General features: G+C 40.3%; 2 protein-coding genes across 2 annotated transcripts in view; both read left to right on the forward strand.

The window, feature by feature from the left end:
• The window catches only part of atp1a2a (ATPase Na+/K+ transporting subunit alpha 2a), a 53786-nt gene extending 41900 nt beyond the window's left edge, over positions 1–11886 (forward strand). Inside the window, exons 18-24 of the mRNA XM_069683982.1 lie at positions 1609–1763; positions 4379–4502; positions 8705–8850; positions 8936–9066; positions 9192–9293; positions 9530–9621; positions 11520–11886. Of these exons, the coding sequence (XP_069540083.1) occupies positions 1609–1763; positions 4379–4502; positions 8705–8850; positions 8936–9066; positions 9192–9293; positions 9530–9621; positions 11520–11548 (779 nt within the window). The 3' untranslated portion in view covers positions 11549–11886. The remainder of the gene's footprint in view (positions 1–1608; positions 1764–4378; positions 4503–8704; positions 8851–8935; positions 9067–9191; positions 9294–9529; positions 9622–11519) is intronic.
• Positions 11887–14693: 2807 nt separating this feature from the next.
• On the forward strand, positions 14694–18627 carry sdhc (succinate dehydrogenase complex, subunit C, integral membrane protein). Its single transcript, XM_069684953.1, has 6 exons — positions 14694–14727; positions 15798–15857; positions 16039–16140; positions 16638–16699; positions 17880–18043; positions 18348–18627. Exons 1-6 carry the CDS (start codon positions 14711–14713, stop codon positions 18450–18452), a joined length of 510 nt encoding a protein of 169 aa, XP_069541054.1. The 5' UTR covers positions 14694–14710; the 3' UTR covers positions 18453–18627.
• The last annotated feature ends 1449 nt before the right edge of the window (positions 18628–20076 follow it).

The raw sequence follows: 20076 nt of genomic DNA on the forward strand, positions 1-20076 counted from the left end.
CCAGGTCTACACTCCGTCCCGCCCACTACGCTCTGCCAATGAACGGCGCCTGGTACTCCCATCACAGCAGGGCCCTAAGTCTCTAGCTAGACTCTTCTCCTCAGTCGTCCACAGGTGGTGGAACAAGCTACCAAACTCCATTTGGTCCGCAGAGTCCCTTTCACCTTTAAGAAGAAGCTAAAGACCCAGCTCTTTGTGAACATCTTATTGATATTGATGGTGATATCGACGATATTGAGGATGTTGATTAGTATATTTATGATAATGATGATATTGACCTTTTTGATGTTGTTGATGATGATGATGATGATGATTCTGCTTCTCTTCACTGCCTCTGTACACTGCCTGTTGGCACCAGTGTCCGATCGCACTTGAAGCTGTTTGTTGGCATTAACTGACTTTGTTCCTTCCTGTCTTGATCCTTGCTTGTGTTGTATTAAAGGGCAAGTTCGCAGATTTTCAACCTCAGTCCTATCATGCTATTATGTAGAGCTGATGCCATTATGGAAGAAAAAAATGCAGTTTGGCTCTGTGCCTTTGGAGGACGCTATCTGCTTCTCCAATGAATGCTGGAAAACCTCCACCAGACTACGTAAAACGCGTCATCTGGCGGAGGCCAGGGAGCTCGCTAAACTACATTTCCTCAATCTAGGACGCGGCCTCCGATGTCATGTCTCGTTCAAAATCGTCAGGTTTGAAATGTAGACTGCAGACCTGAAGAGTTTTTAGACAATCCACCGGTATATTCTCGTCGTATTTCAGATTCTGTACCGCTCTGAGCCATCGCTTGCAGCGAAACGGTAGCATTTCACTCCAGCGTCTCTCACTGAGCCGTGCCTTTCAGAGGGAGGGGCGCAATGCATGCTGGGTGTTGTAGGAATGTAGAATGGGAGAAACTACGAGCTGTTTGTGCAACTTTCTCCACAGCTATGGCTCTAATAACAAATATTATTGCTTCTATGGATTACAGAGAACATCATCTTTAACTAACAGGGGTGAACTGCTCCTTTAAGTCTTATTCTTTCAGATGTGCGTCGCTTTGGTCCAAAGTGTCTGCTAAATGAAACTGTAACATTGAACATTTGGACTGATAAAACCAAGCAAATTAAGACAGCACCAAGCAGGGCGTACATGTTGTGTGCTGAAATTACATGGCCTTACTTGGCCACAGAAAAAAATACAAACATCATACGTATATACATACATGAAAGACCTGAATATTGACCTGCAATTTGCTCACTAAGAGTTGTGAATTGACAAGTCTTTCCCCTCAGTGGTGAGAGAGTTACTCTGAAAGACTTAAGTTTTGTCTCGCCACAAGAGACAGGAATTTAATCTAAAGTAGGGCTGCTAATATAGTCTGGGAAAAGCCATTAGTAATGCGGATATGCTGACAGAGCAGTCAGAGTCATCATTTTTTACTTCACTATGTCTGGAAAATTCACTCAAACATGAGGAGGCCTGATGAACACTGGAAAAAGACAATATTTGAGCTAGTATGGGATCAGTGCCTCATCCAGAACCTACTCACACATCCCAGTGATGATAATCCATCAATAAAATGTATCTAAAGGACAGTTTTCTCTCTTGTGTCTCTGATTGCTGCAGGACGTCTCATCTTTGACAACCTGAAGAAGTCCATTGCGTACACGCTGACCAGTAACATCCCAGAGATCTCGCCCTTCCTCCTCTTCATCATCGCTAGCGTCCCTCTGCCCCTGGGAACTGTCACCATCCTCTGCATCGACTTGGGCACTGACATGGTGAGTACGGGGGGGGACTGACGCTTAGCTCCCTTTGTTCAGTGCCTCAATCCTTTTGATGGACGTGCTAGCAATGGTTTTCCTTCATTATCTCAATCAATACTTTGACTAAGTTTCTGAGAAATGACGGCTTAATAGATGTATCGACTGCTGCCAGGCCTGTGTTGTGTTTTAATTGTGTGATGTATTAATCGTTGAAGACGTCTCACTTTCTTCCTGGCCTTTTGGATGCTGGTTTGCAGTGTTTGTGTGTGAAGAACGGAAGCTTTTTAGGCATCCTTTATCCTCTCGCTACACTTTCAATTCAATGAGTTTTAAAACAGGTAATGAAGACAAAACATGAGGCTGTAGATTTATCGGGGTGTATTCCAAAGCTTCCTCAGTGCTCAGAGCTAATTGTTGGATTCTCCTGAATTAAGGGGATGTTAATTGTTGCATTGCTGCAGGCAAGCTAAAGGTGACAATAAGGAAAGTAGCGTTAATACTGGTGTCAAATATGAGAGCCTGGAGGTAAAATGAAACAAAACGTTTGGTTTAATTTGTTCTTTCTGTCAGTGGGAGAAATTCACTTTTGGCTGACTGCCGTCGACCATTTGTTCAAGCAGAACAAAGACCGGGGTGACGCTCACACACAGATTTACATTTCACAGCTCTGCCATTTCCAGATGCCAGTCTCGCCATTGTATTTCCAGCAGCAACAAAAAGAGTTGCTGGCACGCTGCTCGCCTGAGGGGCGTAATCCATCATTGCAAAAGAAAGGAAGCACAAGATGAATATATTCAAAAGGACTTGTGCTCATTATTTGAACTTTAATTTTCCCTGCTCTCAGGCACCAGCATGTGGCTGAGTCTGGCTCTTATACATCCCAATGAGCCAAAAGCTAAAATTGTTCAGGTAATGAGGTGTATGTACTGTAATGGCCTCAAATACAAAAGCCAGGATGCATTTTAAAGGAGCAGTTCGCCCCTGGAACAAGCCACTGTCAGTCAGAGCTGGTGTTCTCTGTAATCCATAGAAGCAATAATATTTGAAATCGGAGCCATAGCTGTGGAGAAAGTTGTACAAACAGCCCGTGGTTTCGCCCATTCTACAGTCATACAACACCCAGCATGCATAACGCCCCTTCCTCTGAAAGGAACTTTCCAGCTGGAGTGAAACACTCCCATTTCGCTGCTAAATAATCTTCAGGTCTGCAGTCTACATTTCAAACCTGACGATTTTGAACGACACATGACATCGGAGGCGGCGTCCTAGATTGAGGAAGTGTAGTTTAGCGAGCTCCCTGGTTTTCCAGGGTTCATTGGAGAAGCGGATAGCGTCCTCCAAAGGCACAGAGCCAAATTGCATTTTTTTCCTACCATAATGGCATTAGCTCCCGATAATAACATGATGAGGTTGAAAATCGGCGAACTGGCCCTTTAAATCAGCCCAGGTTACAGATAAAGAGGACCAGGTCACTGTATTGTTAGTGAAGGAGTTTGTTTTGCTCAGACCACATCAGTAGCAGGACAGATTTGTTCCTGTTGACAAATATTTCCTTACCTGTCTGAGATCACAGGGATGGTGCTCTCTTTATTGGCTGGATTTCTCTTTAAAGTTGAGATGACTGAAGTTTAAAGGAGTCTAATTTTTGCACCTGTTTTGCACATAAAACCCGTTCCCTTCAAAAGCAACATGTCTGCATGTATTCAAACAGCTGGTGGTGCGAACAGCTGGATGTCCACTTTGAAGAGCAGCACCCTCAAATGAAAAAATTAAAACATTCAATAAAGTACCTGAAAAGTGTTTATAGTACAGTCCACAAGTAAAACTACAAATTCCCCATGTCTTGCTGGGAAGGTTGTTAACAGCTTGTTAACAGCTTAGTTCAACTCGAGGCAACAGGCTCCAGGGCTCTGCTGAGACTTAGCCGTGACAAGCAGCACTTGGAGTCTGCGATGATTATTTTTAGCAAGCAGTGCCATGTGGAAAAGGATGGCTGCAGAATATGTTTATCAAAGCGAGATGTGGCATACTTAAGAGTGCTTCAAGACTGGAGTTTAGATATCGCACACAATCGCACATTCAGAGGTGTAAAAAATCAATTCCACATCCTTTTTCTTCTCCCCTGCTGAGGTCAGAGGAAAATAACACCAAAAACATGCTGGATTTGTCGACCACAGAGCTTGTGTTCAGTCTCACATAGTGCCGAGTACCACCTCAAATCCCACCTAAGTCTGGAGGATATCCTGCCCTAAGTCACACATATTGCTCTGTTGCTTACCTGGTAAAACCAGCCAATATAAGATCTTTATTACAGGGACCTCTCTACCCTCCTATTTTATGAGTGTCTTGAAATCAGTCTCTCTCCACTTGTCTCCTCTCGCCGCCTCTCTCTCTCTGTCACTGTCACTGCTCCTTTTTTTCCCTCTCCCTGCCCTTTTTCTGCCTTTTCTCCTTCCCAGCAGTGATTGAGTGCTGAATGACATTAATAGTGATATGTCTGCTGTACCCCGTGTCTGGCACTGTCATCACGTCTTTGTTCGGTTGCCACTAAGACAAATTCCTGCACATTTATTATTACACAGGGTGCATAAAGAGAGCTGATTCTGTGCTTTCCTCCCATTCGCCCCCAGGTTCCAGCTATCTCATTGGCTTACGAGACAGCCGAGAGCGACATCATGAAGCGCCAACCGAGGAACCCGAAAACGGACAAGCTGGTCAATGAACGTCTCATCAGCATGGCCTACGGACAGATAGGTTTGTCCTCCTGTGGCTCTGTGCCAGGCCGCTTGTAGTGAAGTTATGGCTATAATAAACATCACAGGCATAAAAACGTCAAATATTGACATTAATCAGAAGATCTGGCATTTCTTGCCGCCTTTGTAAATGTTTAGGTTCGTTCAGGTAAGAAAAATAGATCCAGAGGTGAGCAGAAAGTCAGGAGTGAGTCCTTGAATTTTCTTCTAATTGTCCTGACATTTACAGCAAATTGAGAGCGCCTATTTTCTACTTACTCTCGGTCATGTTTCACTGGTTGGAACCTAACTTGAATGCATGCTTTTTATCTCTGGTTTTATATGGTTTGGGAATAGTGAAAATCAAAGGCTGGCCCAATTTCATAAGCTGTTAAATAGGTCAGAATATGACAGGGCTTCATTGGATGACACACAGTTTAAAGCTGAACACACTCAAACTCAACACACACGGCGACTTACATCAACTCCCATAATTCTTCCAAGATGAGGAAACGCTGGGTCAAAACTTTTGCAGGTCACGTCAAATCACATTTACAAACCAATGTCCTGATGTAACAGCTTGAAGTCCTGAAGCGTGTACAGTGAGCACTGAACTGCTCTGATTTAGAGTGACAAACAATGAATGTGGCAGGAGAGGCAAATATCCAACGTTAAAAGCAAAAACCAGCGAGGAAAAGCCAAAGCAACAGCAAACAGCAAACAGATGCAACCAATTTCCTCATAACTGGAAGGAAGTAAAGGGACCTCCAGCAGACAGCCGCAATGGATCGTATCTTTTTCACATTCTCATTTTTATATTGATCTAAAATACAAACTATAATACTCAGAGCTGTTACTATTTTTGCAGTGGAACGCTAACAGTTCTAACAGAAGGCCAAATGTTTCTAATGAGTCATCACCTTCTAGTTTAAGGATGGTTGCGTTTTGTGTTGATTTTGGCGCTCCCTGTGGACAAAGCCGCACCTCTTAACTCTTTGCTGATTTTGTCCTCTACATGCTTAAAGTTATAATCTCGAAGATTTAAGTTTTGTTCTCTTTGGCGGCACCTGTGGCGATAAACGGTTATTGCAGGAGCACACTTTCCAAGTATTCCAGACAGTGTTGCATGTGTGACGTCCACGGTTGGCTCTGGTTGTAACTCTTGATTTTCCTGGCTGACGGTCGCTTTCCTTTTCAGACTGTTTGCTTCATCTGAGCATCGAGTTTGTTTCTTTTTCTTTGGATTTTCACTTATTTTTGAAGTTGTATCTGTAGTCATCCATCTTTTCTTTGTTTGTTCAGCCATAGTAGATTACTGTTTACTCACAACACTTGCAGAGAGCGGAAAAGCAGCCGCTTAGCTCCGCCTACCCTCTCGGACCCTCTCAGAACAACCACTGCTGGCTGATGGAAAACACGTCACTAACTGGGCGCCGCTTGTGATTTTTTACGTGAAAGTTGCCACCAGACACCCAGTCTGTAATACTGCAAAGACTTTCATCAGTGGGCCATAGGCTCAATCACCATGCTGCTTTCTTTAACAGTCATATGTATCACTCACTTGTATCAATTTAAAATGTAAACAAAGGCAGCGTGTAGTTAATTGCTTCGTCTGACATCTACCCCCCTGCCAGCAGTTTCAGGCATGAAAAATAACTCTATAGAAATAATCAATGTTGTCTCTGATGATCTGGTTTGCTTTTGTAGCTCATATAGAGTCATCAGAATTAATTTTGGTCTGTTTCATAACCAACGAAAAATTCCTCACAGGAGCTTTAAATTGATCATAAACAAGAACCATAGCAGTGAAAGCAAACTTAACAAACTGATTTTTGGATAATGAAGCTTTTGAAAATACTCCAAGACATCACATTAAATTCAGCAAAAGAACTAATGAAGGCAGTGTATTTCTATTGCAGGTGAAACAGTACAATTTGTTTGCTCCCTGCTCCAAAAAAATGAGCAAATCTAATCTTTTCATGTTTCTACATTCAGCATTGTTTCAGATCAATATTTTGTGTTTATTTAGCAAAAGCTTAATATGACACACTCCAATACTTTCATTAATTATGATGGTTTATTAACTAACATATCCTTTTAGCTTGGGTTGAACAGATTCCAGGGATATAAAGCATTTGAAAATACTCCAAGAAATAACATCAATACAAGCAAAAGTATTCATTTATGTGTACCATTTCTCAGAGTTCTCAGGGTGAACATCGATCAATAGAACGCCCTGACCTGGTGTCTTAGTTTATTGTGGAGGAGATGATTAATAAGCATCGTCTCAATCCAGGATCAGTACTTGTGGAGGTTTGTAATATGTGAAGCTTTAAGCTCTAAAAATAAGACGTCCATCATGTTGAAAACGTTCCGCCCACTCTGACAAAACAAATTTTCCAACATGGAATTAAAACTCACTATGGGCTGTTATTGCCGTCCTCAGCTGTCTGCAGGCATTTAGTTACAAAACAGCAACATCACAGCGGACAGAGAGAGAGAGAGAGAGAGAGAGAGAGAGAGAGAGATAATCACCTGGGCTGTTTTTAAAAAGTAAAAAGCACCAGATACATACAAGTCAATTTATTTGTCCTATTTTGTGCTAATTTCCCTAAATAAGCGCTACAAAAATATTGCTATTGTTAGTGCTGCTGTCAGAAGAGCTCTTGTGTAAAGACACCCATTATCTATAATTTGTGTCATTCTACTGGTTCTGTAAAAACATTGTGACTATTGCTTCACTGTGCTGTCATACAGATGAGTAAACATCACACAATAGTCTTGTTTCCATCCATCCATTACTGTATCTATACTCACGTTATGTTATTGGTAATTTATCCATAAGATCCCAAACTAATTTGACAATGGTTTAAGTGGCACTGAGAAAAGTAGTTTTCAAAGCAAATAAATGATGAACATTTTATTCTACAGGTCTATCATTTACGAACAACTTGTTAATAGTTTCCTGGAAAGGACTGTAATTTACTGCTCAATAAAATGAGAGTGTTTAAAATGTACACTTCAGATGAAATGATCACATTGTTGTTAATCAGTATGTGCATGGTCAGTTTGTATATGTAAATTATAACATTTTTCTATTGATGAGGATTAAAGTCCATTGATCCATTTTCTATGCCGCTTATCCTGTTCAGGGTCACCTTTTCCAGCTGTCATTGGGCGAGAGGCGGGGTACACCCTGTACTAATCTAGTCAATCACAGAGCTGACACAGAGAGACAGACAACCATTCACACTCACATTCAGTCCCCAGTGAAACTAACGAGCATTTCTTTGGACTGTGGGAGGAAGCTGGAGGACATGCAAACTCCACACAGAAAGGCCCTCCATGTCCAGGTTGGGATTCAAACCAGGGACCTTCTAGCTGTCAGGCTACAGAGCTAACCACTGCAGCACCGTGCAGCCCGCACTTAAGTTTGACATTAAGATAAATCAACCATGTATGAATACATGGCTACCCTTATAAAGTAAACATAATTAACGTAAAGATATAATCTCGAAGTTTTTCATGTAAATAAATGTCTGTTAAGTCTCTATCTATCGCCGAATTAGGTAACACAACGGAGATTGAGCCTATGGCCCACTGATGAAAGTCTTTGCATTTGCAGTATTACAGACTGGGTGTCTGTGGTGACTTTGGTGGAAAAAATCACAAGCGGCGCCCAGTTAGTGACGCGTTTTCCATCAGCCAGCAGTGGTTGGCAGAGAGGGTAAGAGCTAAGCGGCTGGTGCGAGTAAACAGTAATCTACTATGGCTGAACAAACAAAGAAAAGATGGATGGCTACAGATTCAACTTCAAAAATAAGTGAAAATCCAAAGAAAAAGAAACAAACTCGACGCTCAGATGAAGCAAACAGTCTGAAAAGGAAAGCGACCGTCAGCCAGGAAAATCAAGAGTTACCGTAACAAAGGGAGCCAACTGTGGACGTCACACATGCAACACTGTCTGGATATCTGGGAAGTGTGCTCCCACCAAAGAGAACAAAACTGAGATCTTCAAGATTCTAACTTTAATTTTATCTGAAATAACCAAACTTTGTGTCTATGTAGCACTTAATCACATAGTTCTTTGCAGGAAAAAATACAAACTGTTAAAATAAAGCCATAAAATATGGTATAAAGTTTTAAACACTTTGTAAGAGTCTTTTGAATACATGAATAAAAGGTGGTTTGACGTTGATCTCTTGCACATTTTTTGGTTTTCAGGCATGATTCAGGCTCTTGGTGGTTTTTTCACCTACTTTGTGATTTTGGCTGAGAACGGCTTCCTCCCGGGCTTCCTGGTGGGCATCCGCATCAACTGGGACGACAGAGATCTCAATGACCTGGAGGATAGCTATGGGCAGCAGTGGGTAAGAAGCAAGACAAATTAATAAAAATAAACAGCACACCCTTTTAATACCATACTCATGCTTGATTTGTGTTTCAACCTTGCAGACATACGAGCAGAGGAAGATCATTGAGTTCACCTGCCACACCTCCTTCTTCGCCAGCATTGTGGTTGTCCAGTGGGCCGATCTTATCATCTGCAAGACCAGAAGGAACTCCCTCTTTCAGCAGGGCATGAGGTAAGATGTTAGGAAGGCAGTTTGTTGAAGTCAGTTATTTGTAACTGTAACATTCAAAAATATTTTTGATAGTTTGAACCTTAATATTTTAAATGTTTTCCTTTCTCTTTCTTCCTGGCCAACAGGAACAGGATCCTGATATTCGGCCTGTTTGTTGAGACGGCTCTGGCTGCCTTCCTCTCCTACTGCCCTGGAATGGACGTCGCTTTGCGCATGTACCCCCTGAAGTACGCTCTGCATATGCATATCTCCACTGAACCGTAAAATAACCTCTTAAAGACCTAATAGGCTGCCATTAGCCTGTCACTCTCGACTTTAAATGAAGTCTGTGATCTTCTTAAACACCACCCTGTTATCCTTAATATTCAAAAATGGCTGCAATGAATTTAACAATTTGCCTGTGACTCACACTGCTACTCTGTCCATCCCCGCCCCTTTCATACTCCTCTTCTCTTCCTCTTAGGACTCTGTGGTGGTTCTGTGCCTTCCCATACAGTCTTCTCATCTTCATTTATGATGAGGTCCGTAAATTCATTCTGAGGAGGAGCCCTGGAGGTAAGCAGTTATTAAGAGGAGCCCAGATTAAAAGGTTTCAACCTTCTTTGTCTTGTTAATAAGCTGAAAGAAAAAAATGCCCAGTGATGGTTCAGTGATTGACACGCCTATCTCAGGAAGCACATGTACCAGACCTTTTCTCCCATCCTCTGCACCTCTCTCAGCTTTCATACTGTCCTTGTTTAAAAAAAAACAAATCCTAAAAAAAGTAGACTGTCCACTCCGTTAAGCACAGACTGATTGACACAGTTACCACAGCTCTGCTCTCCTGATATGACCTGAAGGATCCCTGCAGGCATTTGACAGATGGGGCCATGAAGGGGAAGATCAAGTTCAATGTCAGTCCAAACAAGCACTAAAAAATTTAACTGTTTTTAAGTGAGATCTAAAAGGAAATTTTGATATGACACAATACGAATACAATATGACAGCATATGACACGATACAATACAATACGACACGATATGACACAACACAAAGTGATACGATATGACACAATACGACATGATGCGATGCGAGATGACACAATACGACAGGATATAATATGACACGATACAATATGACACGATATGATACGATTTGACACGATACGGTCTGACATGATATGATACGATAGTACACGATATGATACGACATAATAAGACACGATACCACACGACACGATATGATATGATATGATACGACACTACACGACAAGACACGATACAATACGACACGATACGATACGCCATGCTGCGATACGATACGATACTGCACACAAATAAACTACTACTCAACAGTAGTAGTCATAAAAAATGATAATTAACTTGTAAGCAAAGTTGTTTATACTTTTTAGGACACCTATTACAGATGTGCAATGTATGGTTATTGTTGTTTTAAAACTCATAATAAAGCCAAAACTTTTAGATTTTTTCAATCTAAACATTTTTATTTACCCTAGCTTTAACCACAAAAGAGAATTATAGCCTAAAACGTTGCAATGCAGCTGCAAGCTCTCAGGCATCCAGCAATCCACTCAATGCTGAACGGTTCTCCAGCTTTCAAAGCTACACTTGACTGATTACTGCTTGTCTTCCAGGTTTGATTTCTTACAAAAAAGCATGTAAATGCACTGCTGTCTGGCATTTTGCTTGGGAATTCCATTTGATTAATGGAGCATAAAATGGTGACAAACACAAATCATCACTGCAATCTAATCTGATCTGATTTTTGGGCCAAGAGCTGCATCTGTGCCCGAGTCTAACCGCAGTCCTTTCTAATTTGTATATTTCTTAGGTGAAAACATAAGCCACTTCTAATTTTGTTTATTGAAACAGCTGAGAAAAATAGTCATATATTATTTAGAAAACATTTCTTGATCCTTCTTCTGGCCTGAAGAATAAAATCATTAGCTGTGTTCACAGTGTGAAATGTCTAACATGTAGGCAGCCATCTTTATAGCCTCTGCCAACTCAAAGAACATGTGTAACACTTGCACCAGGAAATAGATTGTACCTGTCAAACAACAACAGAAACACAAGCGAATGATGAGAAAGGAAATGAAAGCAGGGCTGATGAAGACTCTTGAGATACGCCCCAGAGATCTAACATATGATATGGACACACCACAATAGCTCAAAAATCTGCTCGCTGCAGCGCAGTTCAGCTGAGAGGGGCAAGACATGGCGAGACAAATACAATTTATCATGACAGTTAATCATTTCTGTTAATCTGTGTGTCACGGGCGGCTGATCAAAGTCTTAGAGTTAGAGGGGGATTCATTTGGAAATGTACAAAGACAAAGGCAATGAGATGAATACAAATAGATTGAAACAAAAGGATATTATGAAATCTGCTCGCCTGTCATTTCGGTCTCTGACACTTTACCCTCTTTCTCTCTCTCTCTTCCTCTCTTCTAGGTTGGGTGGAGCAGGAGACATATTATTAACATTCAGAAAATGTCAGTTTGAATTGTGCGTCTGTGATTGTGTGTGCGCGACTGTGTGCATGTATCTGTGAGTGCCTGTGAGGGTAGAAGGGTGTGTGTGTGCGTGTCTGTCAGTTGTAATATTGCATGGATCAGTTCACAAATCTGATTATCATAAAAGTACTGCTGAAAATAGGCTTTTGATTGTGCTTTGAGTTTCTCCTTTTTGTTTTCTTCAGAAAACATTTCCAGCAGAGCGATGGTATTGTACACGTATGTGCCTTATGCAAACTGTTACCTAAGTGATGTATCGTGGCCTGTTTGGCTGAAGAGGAATGCCAAATGTGAAATGTACCAAATAAAATGTATTCCCAAATATTTGTGGGCCATTGTTTGAGTTGGAGTTCATTGATTTTGTGGTCAGTAACAATCCTTAGCACTCTTGTTTCCTCTTGAGTTGATTGAGGTTTAGAACTTAATCTGGAAGTAATGTATAAAAGCTTGTCAATTTTAATATGTGGGGACACCATGTGTTCCAATAACAGATAATCCACTCATCATTTACTACTAATAACTCTAAAATGTGCATTTTCAGTCACCCCTTACTGGCTCCAAATACTAGCCAAATTTAGCTTTGTATATGCCAGTGTATCAGTTAATGCTACCTAATGCTACACAAGCCAAACTAAAACAGATTAATCAGCAAGAGCAGAGGTAATAGCTGATATCGAGTTATAACACATACGTCACTGGGAGGTTTTATGTCAGCCAATACATACAGTTACAAGAAACTGCAATACAAAATTGACACCAATATGACTGAGGTAATTTAGAAACCATTACATCGTCTGTTCCTTACAGAGCAATGACAAGTTCATTTTCCAAACGCAAATTGTCCCTCTGAATTATTCAACACCCTCATCATAAATGGTGTGCATTGGTATTAACAAATCGTAATGCAACATATCATCTGATATACACTGTTATCAAATTTTCACTCCAAATATCAATTATCATTTGGCCCAAAAAGTTCAGTGCCAGTCAGGCTCTGCTTGCACTCGCATTTTCCTGATCTCATCATCCATTATGTATTTGCTTGTGTCTTTTACTCACTAGACGCTCGTTACCTCGCTGTCAAAACAGTCAAGAAAAAAATCGACTTACAACGAAGCATTTCCTCCCCACTTGCACAGCCCTGGAATTTTCGTGGAAGCTTCCTGTTCAGAATTATTTAGATATTATGTAAAAGGGAGTGTAAAAACTATATTAAAATGTAGTTGGATGGGGTTTTCACTTTCCTATAGCAAACCTGGACCTTGTCTCAAACGAGTTCTGCATGGGCTCTTCTAATACTTTATGCAACATTAATATAGAACAAGACCACTGGGGACCCAGTCTAGGGCTGCTTGTGGGCATCATTAACCTTATTACCTGTTCCAGTCTGTAGGAGTGAGTATGTGAATGTCTGATTGTATGTGTGGGTCAATACTTTTAATTACTGTTGCAAGTGTTTATTTTTACTGGCAGTGGATAGGTGAGCAGCTTCATGTTTATCTATGACTGACAAGTTTAGGGTTGCATGCAGAGAGCTATTCCCACCTATTTTTGTAGACGGGAAGTCATGTCTCACCAACTTGCAGTTTTTCCTCATTGTGTCATATATTTAACAACATGCTTGTTTTTTTTCAGTTACTTGATTACACTGTAAATTCTATCAAGTTAAGTTTACTTTAAAAAAAAATTAGGAAACCTATTACCTCGGGAAAAGCTCGACAGCTTGCGCCAGTAGTTTAATTCACATTTTAGCATGACTTTAACATTTTCAAATAAGTTAAAAACAATGACCTTATAAAACAGAAACGTCACTGTGTCTGTTGCTGTGTCCTCGGTAGAGCCCATGGTGAATGTTTTCAGCAACAATCAAAAAACACAGGTTTCCCTCCAAAAATACTACAGACGCGGTGTAAGTCCAGGATATTATTGCAGAGTCTTATCATCTCCTTTCTGTCTTGTGCGCACTCTTCTGAACCGGCAAAAACTGGTCCCTCTGCATCTGAACAGCCCTTGGACGGGGTTTACAATTTTCATTAATGCTATGAACTCAGTTTAGGCTAAATAAGTTAATGTAACTAACTGTAATCAATTACTGCAACTTAAAGTCTTCCAAAAATTAGCATCACTCAAAATGAATGAGTAACGACCACAATGATCATTTATGAGTTATTGCTAATTCATTGGGATGAGTTGGGTCAAATTTCTTTGAGGACTGAGTTAAGTTAACTTACTTCTTTTATTTAGATAGACTGTTAGGTTTAACAGTGTCATCATTTGAGGAATGATGAAAGCTGAAATCCTCAAAACTGAGATGCTGGAACCAGATAATGTTTGGCATTTTAACTGCATATGTAGTTTTAGCTTTCAAAGCAGCATTTATACTATTTATAATGCTTTAGCAGCTATATTTAGCAGTTATACATATTATATATGTTTTTATTACCATCTATTAAAGCTGGAACGGAGACAATAAACATATATACACTGGCTTATTAATACGTATATTTGTGTATATTAATATATTTGTGTTAAGTAATATGATGTTTAGTTAATTAGTTTCAGACAAGATTAAAAAACATACAGAGCAAATGAACAAATTATAAAAGCATGTGTGTGGATGTGGTAGAAACCGGCAAATGGCTTATATAAAAACCCCATCCAGAAGTCATAAAAAGGTCATACAAACCACCAAACCAACCTAAATATCAGTTTTCACATATAAAAGTGCAGAATTTAAGTTAACATAAAGATAAAAAAACATTGAAAGAAACAAGGGAATGTTGCCATACAATGGAATAACAAACCATATCTTTAGTGATCACTACTGTTTCAAATTATGTATTGACAGCAGAACATTTCTAAGGTTTTGTTCATAGACAGATACTCTTTGTATAACTTTGTATAACACTGTTTGATTAACACTGTTTAACATTTTCATTCCACAAAATAACCCCCCGATATTTGAATGAATATGTGGAAATTACAGCCTATAACCAACGTCTTCACACCTCTCTGACCGAAGCTGACCTTGTCAAAACAACTCAGGACGCTGCAGCCCTTCAAGGTTTTAGATAACCATGCGGAATAACAACATCCGTTTACGTCATTTCCACTCACTGCTTGTCAAACATGGCGCTCCTCCTAAGGTCAGTACGTCTGGGCTACACAATTTTGAGCTCGGGGAAAGCTTCTTGGGTCGTTTTTCAGGGTTATCATTTCACGTAGACGCGTTTGTTGTATAAAAGTGGTATTGTTTAAAGTAAACCGCCCGAATTTACATTTTTACCTTGCTTTATGTATTCGTATTTAACGTAAACATGGTGCTAGCTGACATTAGCTAACGGGCTAGCTGTTTATCAGGTATATGAAAGCTAACAGGGAATGGACTTTGGCTTTGGTGATAATTGTTAATGACAGACTCAAGGGTTTTAATGACTATCTTCCTTCATGTGTTCGCTTTACGACTTTAAAGTAAGTCACCGTTTTTCAGCTAGTCATGCTAATCGGTAATGTTTGGTCTGGTTTAGCTTTAGCTTGGAGTTAGCTGACAGTTTACTCTGCTGCTCTGTCGTGCTATTATCAACAGTGTGTTAACGGAAGGAGCAGCTGCCAGTTGTTAAAATCAATCTCTGTCATGCTTAGTAAGGAGTAAATGAACTTCATATAGTTAAACATTGGTTTGATGAGCCTTTTGGGCGATAAACATAACGTCCAACACCCATCTAAGTTCAGTGAAGCGGACAACGATTTAATTACGTATTTACTTTGATAACCTTCTTGATCAGATTGACATTGGTTTACTTTTTGTGTGCAAAACTGGAATAATCATATTTGTAGTCACTGTTTAAGCCCGTAACTAATTAATAGAAGCCTTTCGTCCACTAAAGACGTATGTGTATGTGTTTAGGGGAGCATAATAACAGTAAGTTGAGTGGGTGTTTCAAAAATAGTGCTGTGAGAAATATGACTTATTGATTGCTTTGTTATGTTGGTGCATAGAGTATGATTTATGTCATTATCCACAGTTTAAATGTTTAGACAGATGGATTCACCAATACATGAAAATCACTAAGGAAATATTAGATCTGTCGTTTCCTAAAATTATCAATTTAGTAAACCAGATGTGTACTAAATGCTGTATGTTTTTTATCTTCTCTTTATTTGACAGCTTACCTGTGCACAGTGCATTATTCTAACACTTCTTTCTTGTCTTTAGGACGTTGGCCCGTCAGGGTGTCTGTATCTCCAGACCAACTTACAGTGTCCTCTACAGACAGTGAGTTGCGTGTGTGTCTGTGTGATGTTGTGTGAGAAAAAGTGGGCAAGAACGCTGTGATTTACATTTATATACGTCTACAACTCATAGTAATGACGACGGTACATACTAATACATATGTACTGTGTTTTTTTCTACAGTAAACTTCTTTACTCTAAATCATTTTCTCTCTCTGCAACAGTGCTGCTCCAATGGGAACCACAGCTAAGGAGGAGATGAACAAGTTTTGGTCCAAAAATGCCAGACTAAACAGACCTATGTCTCCTCATCTCACCATTTACAAGTATGTACCATGTGTTACATGCAGTACAGTGTGCACCCTGATAATTATCTAACGTAAAGGTTGGAGATGACATCGATGTTTCCCTTAAATCGTCAATCCATGTATATTTTGTAATTTTGAAAAGTTGAAAAATAGCATTTCTGTTATAGTCAATTTTCAGACAATAGTCTTTTCATTCTTTCAATGTGTATAAAACAGCAGAACAAGCCACCATTACAAGAGATTTAATTGTAAGGAAGTTATAAAAATAAAACCTACAGTAAAGAAAACCAACAGTTCAGTTTGTGCCTCATAATTTGCCTTTTGAGTCTCAACCACTTTGATGTAGCGTTGTTGCCAGAGGCAAAAAAACTACACATTTTGTCTCTGTATTATGTTGCAGTGATGCAACTTGCCTATTATGGCCTAACACAAAACAGAACTGTTTAAAAAAAAAATGAAAGTATAAGGCAGTGAAGGCGCAATGCATTAAGCTGTGGTTTGTGTGTGTGTTACAGATGGTCTGTCCCTATGATGATGTCCATCACATTCAGAGGAACTGGAGTGGGGCTCAGTGGAGGTAACACATCATTATTTTTCTTCCTCTTGTCTTCATGACTTAAGTTGTAGATATACCAGTAAATATTCTCCCCTTTGTGGCTAGTTTTATACTGAAAATTACTTGACTATCCCATATAGGTGGAAAAAATGATGAATAAAAACGTGGGAGTCTCTGCTGTTGTTATTCCAGCATTGAAAGGAAGCGATTCTGCTGCCACTGTCAGCATTTGATTGACCCTGAAAATCTCTTCAGGGCATTTTAATCCATGGCTATTGATTGCTGCTAAGAGCATTTACTGGCATTACAAAACCGAAGTTGTTCAATACAATTCAACCCTTTGCATGGGAAAATCAACTCTAACACTGGACTGCTAACAGCTTGTACTCATTTACCTTGTGTTACATCGCACATCAGTACTGTTGACCTTGATGTGCCGTGCTGGAAAAAAAAAGCATAGCCCAGCTTTGTTTATATGTTAATGGGTTCAATAAAGGTCAGCACCCTCATCTGCCAGTTTAGAAACAGTCACACATTATGTCTCCTCTTTCCATCAATATCACATGTTCTTCATCGCAGTGTCTGAAATCATCCCTCCGGCTCACACACAGCGCTGCTTAACTATAAGATATCACATGCTGAGAGTAAATCTTACGCACCACATTGATTAATATGTTTTGATTGTAATGTTTAGATATCCTGCTGCTACTTTCAATACAATTTGTTTTCCGTACACATGTGCAATTGATATCGTTTCAGGTTTGTTTTATGCAACTCTGCCTTTTGTGTACATTGATCCACTTTTGTGTGTTTCCACAAGGAAATAATGTTTCATTTCTTCTACCAGTAGGCCCTTTAATCATCCAGACAGAGCAGAAAATAGAAGCTAGACAGAAGCATTGAGTGCAGTCCATTGTAAGAGGCAAAGCAATGACTAGTCTGCTCGGTGCAGACCCATTGTTTTGCCTTCATTTTCAGACAGCAGGGAAAATAGTCCTCTCATAACTGAGACATTCAGATGTTTAAAAACAACTGCCCAGTGGATGTATGGTGACTCATTGAGACTTATCCTGAAAAGAAAACGGGTAGCAGAATGCTGGTCCTTGAGCTGTTTGAGGTTATCACCTATTTATTTCTCTCTAAAAGGCATGCATCTCACAAAACTGCCATCTCTGCTCTCATTACTTCTGTCTGTGTCTAGCTATCTCAGCCTTTGCTCTGGCAGCACTGGTATTACCAGGAAATTACCCATACTACCTGGACTTGATTCACTCGCTGTCCATCGGACCCTATCTCCTTGGGTTGGCCAAGTTCGGCATCGCCTTCCCCGTATCGTACCACACCTATAACGGCATCCGCCACTTGGTAAGACTTAATAATTGTGTTTTGAGACTAGTAAATGTTTGGCTTTTTCCCATACTAAATTACATGCATGAGATTCTTTGGTAGTTTATTCCATCAGCATGTTTGGTGTAGTGTCTGGAGTCCTTAAGCAACAGATTTCTGTGCAATTTGTTAGGTTTTTAATTTTGTGATGTTCTCTCATTTTACTGATTTTAAGAAAATATATTATATTTACCAAGATTAACAAGCAGATGGTGTTTCTTATGCTAAATTTTCTTCTGCCTGTTCTCTCTTTTTTGTTTATTATCATCATCATCTAAATCAGTATTGGGACATGGGCAAAGGCTTCAAAATCCCAGAGGTCTACCGCACCGGCTACACAGTTATCGGTCTGTCCATCCTCACATCCATAGCCGTGGCTTTCCTCTGAGCACAGCATGAGAAGAGATGAGCGGAAAGGAGAGAAGAGAAGAGGAGGGGGTTGAAGGGAATGTGGACTGGATGCACTGTGGGGAGTTTTGTGTATATGTTCTGTTCTGGCCTACTGCAGGCCCTGTTTCATCAAAATGTTAAATAAAAGATTCTAATACGCTGTACGCAGAGAAGATGTTGTGATGTTTTGTCCCTTGGAATTAATTAAACTCTGCTTTGGGGTCATCATATGCAGCAAGAGTGCAAAGTGCATGCTAATGTGACCCAGTTTGTTTCACACATGTACTCTATGTGAACAACAACAACCAGCGGCCAATTTTAGACGTGTCCTACATGTTATGTCTTTATGCAATTTGTCTAATCGTGCTGTGACGTCAAGTTCATTAATCACCTCTCTTTGCTCTAAGTACTCAGTCACTGCCAACCCGACCAGTGTGCCTGCGGATCGTCTCTGTGCAGAGGAATGTGTGTTTGTGTCTAGAGTGGCTGTTTACTGTAGGCTGTCATTCATATTTTACCCATTCCAGGGCCGCAGCTGCTTGATACATTTTTTAACATCAGGAAAGCGAGTGGCTGAAATGCAGAGAGGCAGCCCAGTGGTGGAAGCTGTGAACGTGAACAGGCTCCTCACCGGCAGCCTGCCTCAGGCTTTACCTCCCACTGAGCCACACAGGAGCTACACACTGCACCTGAACAGCTTTTGTCCTGCAGTGTGAGTAAAGGCAAGCCGTGATGTAATGTCAGATCCAACTCCACTTATGTAGGGTACAGTAACAAGTGCAAACAGGGAAAAAAAGACGGACGGTAAACGTTCTGGGGAGGAGGCCGCACACAAACAGTTTTGTAGCACCTGGTTTAAAAATGTGTCGGTTTAGATCAATTTAAGTCACACTGAGAGAAACAACACGACCACTTAGTCAAGTTAGCTCCGGCAGAATTGCTTTAGTAATTTGTTACCGGCGGCTCTAAGGGAAAATGCTTGTCAAATTGCATTTCTTTTCACTTTGCTGTTGATAGAATTTATTTGTGAGCCACCACACATGCCATCGAACGTATTGCTTATAAAGGCCACAGCCAACAATCTACTGTACAATAACTGTCACTGCTTATTTCAGTTGAAGGGTAATCTAATGCTTGTGTTAGTGTTTTATTCTCCTCATAGCTATACCAGTGCAGGAACAGTAAAGAAATCTCCATATTTAGCAGAATAATTGTCACTTTTTAAGCAATGCTTGCAAAACCTCCCTCTCTAAGACAGCTGACGGCGAGTTTAGATGAATCAGAGGCATTTTTTCCATCCGAGCTACAGATCCATCATCGGACTCTGCCTTATCGATTGTGAATGACAGGAATATTCACATTCCACAGACTTTTAAACTGGACTTGCTTATAGTCTGCTCACACCAAACCCTGTAGAATTTTTAGAGAAAATCAAACAGAAGTAATAATATAAACATGGGCTGTCACTCAGGCTATTCCCTGCAAAGAGTGAGCACTTTGCCTCACATGTATTGATGCATTCACTGTGTAAGATGTCCCATCTTATGGCATTGCTCAGATAATATCACTATTATGATGTTTTGACGAGATAACCTGCGTGGGAGCAATGGGGGATGGAAAAT

This window comes from Semicossyphus pulcher, unplaced genomic scaffold (assembly GCF_022749685.1).
Source record: "Semicossyphus pulcher isolate SPU_LCO1_2020_fin unplaced genomic scaffold, fSemPul1.0.p SCAF_7, whole genome shotgun sequence".
In the NCBI taxonomy this organism is placed as follows: Eukaryota; Metazoa; Chordata; class Actinopteri; order Labriformes; family Labridae; genus Semicossyphus; species Semicossyphus pulcher.

Bases quoted from the DNA above. Each gene is read 5' to 3' on its own strand.
- sdhc (XM_069684953.1), top strand. The intron at 15,858-16,038 runs GTGAGTTGCGTG...TCTCTGCAACAG, and splicing joins TACAGTGTCCTCTACAGACA to TGCTGCTCCAATGGGAACCA. The intron at 16,141-16,637 runs GTATGTACCATG...TGTGTGTTACAG, and splicing joins CCTCATCTCACCATTTACAA to ATGGTCTGTCCCTATGATGA.